Below are 6,311 nucleotides of genomic sequence, written 5' to 3'. Positions count from 1 at the left end.
TGTATAACAAACACATTCATTAAATTGGTAAATGTTCTTATTAAGGGGGAATCAGCTACCTCAGAATATTTATATATCACTCAAATTTATATAGCCAATTCTTCTCCTGTGGATCTTCAGAATGGGAAAGTGAGTGACGATGAAGTGTGATTTATTTATATATTTGGATCTAGGAGGAGCCTAAATTACTCAGGAAGGCTTACCTAATTTCGGTAGATATGGTTTTTGTTATCCCTCCAAGGCACAGCCCTGGTCCAGAAATAAATCAAGGTGCTTTCCACAGTGTTATGATCAAAGTTTCGCCCATATTTAGGGGAGATGCACATTGAAAAAAAACCTGGCAGATCTTTGGTTACATCATCATGGTCGCCATCTCGTCTTTCTGGATCCTGTTCTGCTGACACACCCTTGCATTTATTCCAGGGGTTCTCATATTTGGAGGGGGGAGGAAATAAACACATTTGGGATTTTGAAAATAAGTTCTAGGTGTTTCCACCAAACTTAGAAGTACCAACTTATCTGAATTTGACCGGTCCCTTGAATGACCTCTGCTTCTTAAATGGTCATGACTTTTTCTGGTTACATTTGTCTTTATTTATTTTTTTGGCAGTGGTGAGATGTCTAAAGAAATTGGCTGCATCTGTGAAGCTTTTTTACTTTCTAACGAAGTTTATTGGAGGCTATAGAAGTGATTTATGGGAAACGGTTGTCCCAAAAGTGCTGTTGTTTTTTTTCAAGAGCCAATTGGCCTTTCTGGTTTTTCTTTGGAGATGTTTCGCTTCTCATCCAACAAGCTTCTGGAAGCTTCTTGGATGAGAAGTGAAGCACATTCCAAGGAAAACCAGAAAGTCCAGTTGCCTCTTTGGGAAAGAAAAAACACCTTTGGGACAACCATGACCTGGGTGACTGAGAATCTCCACAGACATGGGAAACTGTGTTTTACCACTTGCTGACACTCATTTTTAAAATGTAAAATAAAATCAGGGAAGCCAAAAAGTCGTGGGCACAAAGGAAGGTGCTGCCAGTATATTGATATCTACAAGCACCACACTGAGCACATAATGGCCTTTTCTCTGCCTACTTTCCTCAGTTTATCCAGAAATATCCTGTGCAGAAATACCTCTGCAAAGGAAGGCACGCTATCAAAGAGGCAGACACCTACAGGTTCTTCTTTTGAAACTCCTCTCCTATCATATCCCTGCCATCTGTTGACTTAGCCAGAAAAGAAAGAGTGAATTTATTTATCACACCAATTAAATAACCTGCTCTTCCAGTCTCGGGAACAAACCCGGCCAGCAAAACGGGCGGGGTGCCCTCCTGCCACCTGAAAGTACCAACCTCAGATTCCAACACGTTTCACTTCATAGGCTTTTTTTTTTCCTGTTAACTGTTTCCTCTTTCTGCTTTTTTCCTCTTGCTCATGAGTTGCTAGATGTGGGCGGGGACAGTACAGGACTTCGCTTTCGGAAGGGTTTAAAAGGAAGCTGCAACAAGACTGTCCAAACAGTAAAGCCTCTTCTGAAAGACAGAAGGGATTAAAAAAAGGGTGGGAAAGCCAGAAAGCAGTAACATCCCTCAAGTGAATTCCAAGGAGGCTACAAGTCAACCGAAACAGCTAAAAGAACTCCTTTTCATCTGCCAGAATCATCTACCACTGCTTCTTTCTTTGACTGGTGGCTGAATTTTCGAAGCAGTCTAAACTTAGCACCCGTGAAATCAACCTGAGAAAGAAAGAAAGAAACCACCAGGGAGCTTCTATTTGAATCAACTTTTCACCACATCCACCGAAAGAATTTCTCTGCCTTTTTCTGAAGCCAAACCATCCACCATGAGCTCTGAGCAACTGGTACGCGATGTGGAGAAAGGGAACATAGTTGTCATCCGGGAACCTGCTCAGAAGAACAACCACTGGAAGTGTCTCAGCATCTGCTCCTTCTTGCTTCTGATTGGAGCCGTAACCGTCTTTGCCCTCTTGCAACTGGACGCATTTGGGTCTTCTGGAAATCAGGTTAGTAACACAAGATGGGCGAAGAGTGGGTGGCTCTTAGAAAAGTTTCGATGGATGCTTGTCGTGAAATGAGAACGGGGTGAACTTGCAAGCGGGTGATTCTCCGCTTTAGAATGAAGAAATGTTGAGTTAACAATCTTCTGAATAAAGTAAGGAAAAAGCAAACAGGTCTATGTGGAGGAGGATGAAAATTATGAGAAAGATTATGCTAATGCTACATTTTGCACTAAATTAACGAAAACAAACCCATATGCCTAACACTTATTTGAGATTTTAAAGAATAAATAAAGGAAAACTGATGGTAAACATATTTGCCTTAAAATATTTCCAATAAAAGGAATTTAAAAGATGAGATAGATGATAGATGATAGATAGATAACTATTATTTTTCCCAAATATTTTATGCAGCAATTTATTGCTCAATCAACCACTTGTTGGAGGCATATAGAATTTACCTGTACAATAAGTGTTTGGCAGTCCTTCTGGAGGCCAAGTGGATCATTGGTACCCATGGGCCCATTTAATAAAGAATGCCTATCTCTAGTTTTCTATGTGAGGTTTTCTTCAACACATGAAATGTGTGCTTATTTAACTGATATTTATAGCTGCCATTAAATAAACAAATACAATAATTGCATTAATAATAGTAGCGGCATATCTGCACCATCCTTATTAATTTTTCCCCCCATTTCTTTTCCAGGACTCTAAAGTACAGGGAAATTCATTTTCTGGTAAGTGTTTCTAAGCAGTCTTATTTCTTTAAGTAAAGTTTTTCCAACGCAGTAGTAAACTGTGTATCGTTTTCCAAACTGATACTCCATAGATCTATTACTATCTTATATTCCTTCATTTCTACTCAGATTGGATATTTACTATACTGGTTGGGAGTGGCTAGAATTGAGACATAGCCCACAACCAACATACTGTATATAGCTACAAACGCAATGCTTAATATTTAAGTATATGGATTTAGCATCTTCCCAATTCTTGAGGGAAGATGATCAGAAGGCAGGAATGCCGCACTGAATTAATTGGAATAATATTTGCTTGTCATGGATAGTTTGAATATATCAATATATCAATTCTCTAGCCAGTTATAGAACACACAGTATCTCGTGCTGATGAAAGTGATTGATTTTGATGCATTATCTGACGCTGTATTTTTCTTCCCTTTTTATAGATCATTTGCCCGCCACGATGAAAGTGCAAGCCTTGAGGTCTAGAAAACCAGCTGCCCACGCTGTTGGTGAGGAGATACTTTAAATTGCTTGAAAAGGGGTGGCTGGAGACAGGCTTCAGATGGGCCTCAGATTCAGAAGGGCTTCATGTGCTGCTTGATGAAAATAAAATGCTTGCAAAGAAGAAGCACTTGTCACATTCTGCAAAGAGGCAGACTTTTGAGATAAGGGGCCGTTTCACTAACTGTGAGCTCCTGGCACACTTGCAGCTGACTGTGCTCTACAAGAAGGCTGTTGGATGAAACTCAAACTGTAGGATGAAGGGAAGGTTTGTACACTAATGATTTGGACTTGCCTTAATTTGGCTATGATTCTCTCCAATCATATCAGAGGCTTCATATTTTTTTATATTAAGTGCTTAAGATGAGAGAGGATGGTTAGTAGAAAGTCATCCAATGAGTTTCAGCGAGAAACTGGGTCTTCCATAGCCATAGGACATTTAGCACAGAAAGCTTTTACTGCAGAAAACCTTGCAAACCCCTGTTGAAGTTGTGCAATACAGCCTTTCTCCTATAGGAATAGCGATCAGATTTGGTGGGGTCAACCTTACTCAAGTCAAGTTGCCTGAAGGCTTCCCAAAGCAGGACCTGGCTTTGTGCCCTTAAGCCCACCAAGGCATTGAAGACATCCCAGGTCCACTAAATCTCATAGAAAGCTTTCCCCAACTTGGTCTCCTCCAGAGGTTTCATTCCATGGCTCCCACAAACTCACCTTAGAAACCACAAGATTGTGAAAGCTGCAGTTGAGCACAGCTGGAAGGCATCTAAGGGAAATTGTGCCTCAGAAACAGATCCAGGCAGTTCTCCACTTAGGACCAACAAGTCCAAGGTTTCTGTTGCTATAAGTGAGTCAGTCGTTGAATGGGTTTTGCCCCCCCATTTTATGTCCTTTCTTGCCGGAATTGTCCAGTCAATCACTGCAGTTCTTAAGTTAGTAACACGGGTGTCGAACGAATCTGGCTTTCCCATTGACTTTGCTTGTCAGAAGATCACAAAAGGGGATCTCATGATCCCAGGACACTGAAGGCATCATTAAATATGCCAAGCTTCTGGATTTGGATCAGGGGTCCATGGGGATGCAGCAACAGTCGTAAGTGTGAAAAAGAAAGTGTGTGACTTTTTTCAGTGCCGCTGTAACTTCGAAGGGTCACTAAACAAACGGATATAAGTCGAGGACCATTTGTACAGTACATTCTTCTTTGAGTTGACCGGCCCCTTCTTCCTAACACTGATTTCCTTTGACTTCACAGCTTCTTCCCACAATACAAAAGAACTGAATTGGACTACAGATGTGATTCCTACCTTCCTGGAGAATGGCATGCAGCTGGATAAGAGCGAAAACTCCTTCGTCGTGCCTTCTACCGGATTGTACTTTATCTACTCTCAGCTTTTGTTCCACAAGGACAACTGCAAGACGCCCCTTCTGCTCACCCACAGCATCGTCCGCCGGTCATCCGAGATCAGCGTCGAGGTAGAATTGCTAAAATCCATCAAATCTGTCTGTGAACAGGTCTCCAGCAACAAAAAACTGTGGTTTGAATCTATTTATCAAGGGGGCGTCTTCCATCTGAACCAAGGGGCTCGCTTGTGGTCCAAGACAAATCACCCTGAATATCTGGACTTCACTCATTCAGCACAGATTTATTTTGGGGTCATTGCTATGTAAAAAAAAAAAGACTTTATGATGCCTAACCACATCTTCATTCATGTACTTCATGTATCTTGGGTGTGGGTTTTTTTTCCCCTCCTACTTACAAGAGAAGCCAACAAAGCCTATACGTAGGCAGACAGTATTAGCATCCTTAGTGTGAGTCTTTTCTAAACTAGATTTTTATTTATTTATTAATATTTATTTATTGAGCTTCTCCTATAATCTTGAAATGTCAGCTCCCCCCTCATCCCCTGTGTAGGAGATCCTTGTAAAAAGACAGCACACTTTTGCAGGCAATAAATGCATACACATTTAACAATTTAGTTGTGGTTCCCCGTTACGTTGGGTTCATGTTGATGACCCTGTATTTGGGACACTGCAAAATGCTTTTGTGGCTATCTTCAAACAGGATTTCCATTCCTTTGTCCCCCAGTCTAGGTTAAGATTTGAATATTTACATACATGTATATATATACTATGTATATTTGATACCATTTGACTGTGTTGATTTAATCATGTATATTACATGAGTTATCCTGAATTTTGGGGGAGAGGATAATACTGGGCTATGGATCCTGGTTTTTTCCCCCCAGCTAACAGTACAATCCTATCCAAGTTTATTTGGAAACTTCTAATATTCTCTCTTCGATTGTACTGCTTCAGTCTGATGTCAGAAAGTCTGACATTTTTGGTATTTCATTGGCACCGAGTAGGTTTTTGGCAGAAATGCCTTACGGTACTCTACAGGTTGCCATGAAAAAAAATGTTTTTTTAATGTATAAGTATTACAAATATATTTTTATTAGAAAATGGCTTATTTATTTATTTATGTATTTATTTATTTGTCTATTTATTCTGTTCCGAATCTCTGCTCAGCAGAGTGTGTGAAAACATGTACTGCTAAGATAATATATATACTTTGGTTTCACTCTGTATTTAAATTCAGGCCAAACAATAAAATGAAATTTTGTAATGGACTGCATCCGTTCAATGATTTGTCTTTTTCGGTTTGATTTTAGTCCTGAGTAATAATAACTTCAGTCTGAAGTCCAGGATTACATTTCTAGCATCCCAGAAATGGTTCCAAGAAATATCATAAGGACAAGGCACAATCAACCTTAAGCACTTCTTGAATGTAACAGTATTGTCAAGGGATGAACAGATGGGCTCAATTTAGCCTCCCAACAATAAGAGCTGGTTTCCATTGGCCCTATTAGGTATCCTGCTCCTGTCTTGCTTGCCCCTTCCCATTCCTCAAATGATACTTATACATGCTAAGCAAGCTCAACTTCTCCTTCCAAAATAAAGGCAAAGGTTTCTTCTATCCACTCTGTCCAACTCTAGAAGTCGGTGGTCATCCCCATTTCTTAGCCAAGGGAGCCAGCATTGCCTGAGAATTTTTTTTCCATGGTCAT

The 6,311-nt window shown here is 40.2% G+C and overlaps 1 protein-coding gene across 1 annotated transcript; it reads left to right on the top strand.

Annotated features, from left to right (window-relative positions):
• Positions 1 to 1,470: 1,470 nt before the first annotated feature.
• LOC106544745 (tumor necrosis factor) lies at positions 1,471 to 5,805 on the top strand. The gene is made up of 4 exons (XM_014061108.2): positions 1,471 to 2,008; positions 2,709 to 2,739; positions 3,189 to 3,254; positions 4,496 to 5,805. Exons 1-4 carry the CDS (start codon positions 1,829 to 1,831, stop codon positions 4,909 to 4,911), a joined length of 693 nt encoding a protein of 230 aa, XP_013916583.1. The 5' UTR covers positions 1,471 to 1,828; the 3' UTR covers positions 4,912 to 5,805.
• The last annotated feature ends 506 nt before the right edge of the window (positions 5,806 to 6,311 follow it).

This window comes from Thamnophis sirtalis, unplaced genomic scaffold (assembly GCF_051295495.1).
Source record: "Thamnophis sirtalis isolate CommonGarterSnake01/CBP01778 unplaced genomic scaffold, rThaSir2_p1.2 scaffold_3, whole genome shotgun sequence".
NCBI lineage: Eukaryota > Metazoa > Chordata > Lepidosauria > Squamata > Natricidae > Thamnophis > Thamnophis sirtalis.
The sequence above is the reverse complement of the archived record's forward strand: the minus strand, read 5'-3'. Positions and strand labels throughout refer to the sequence as shown.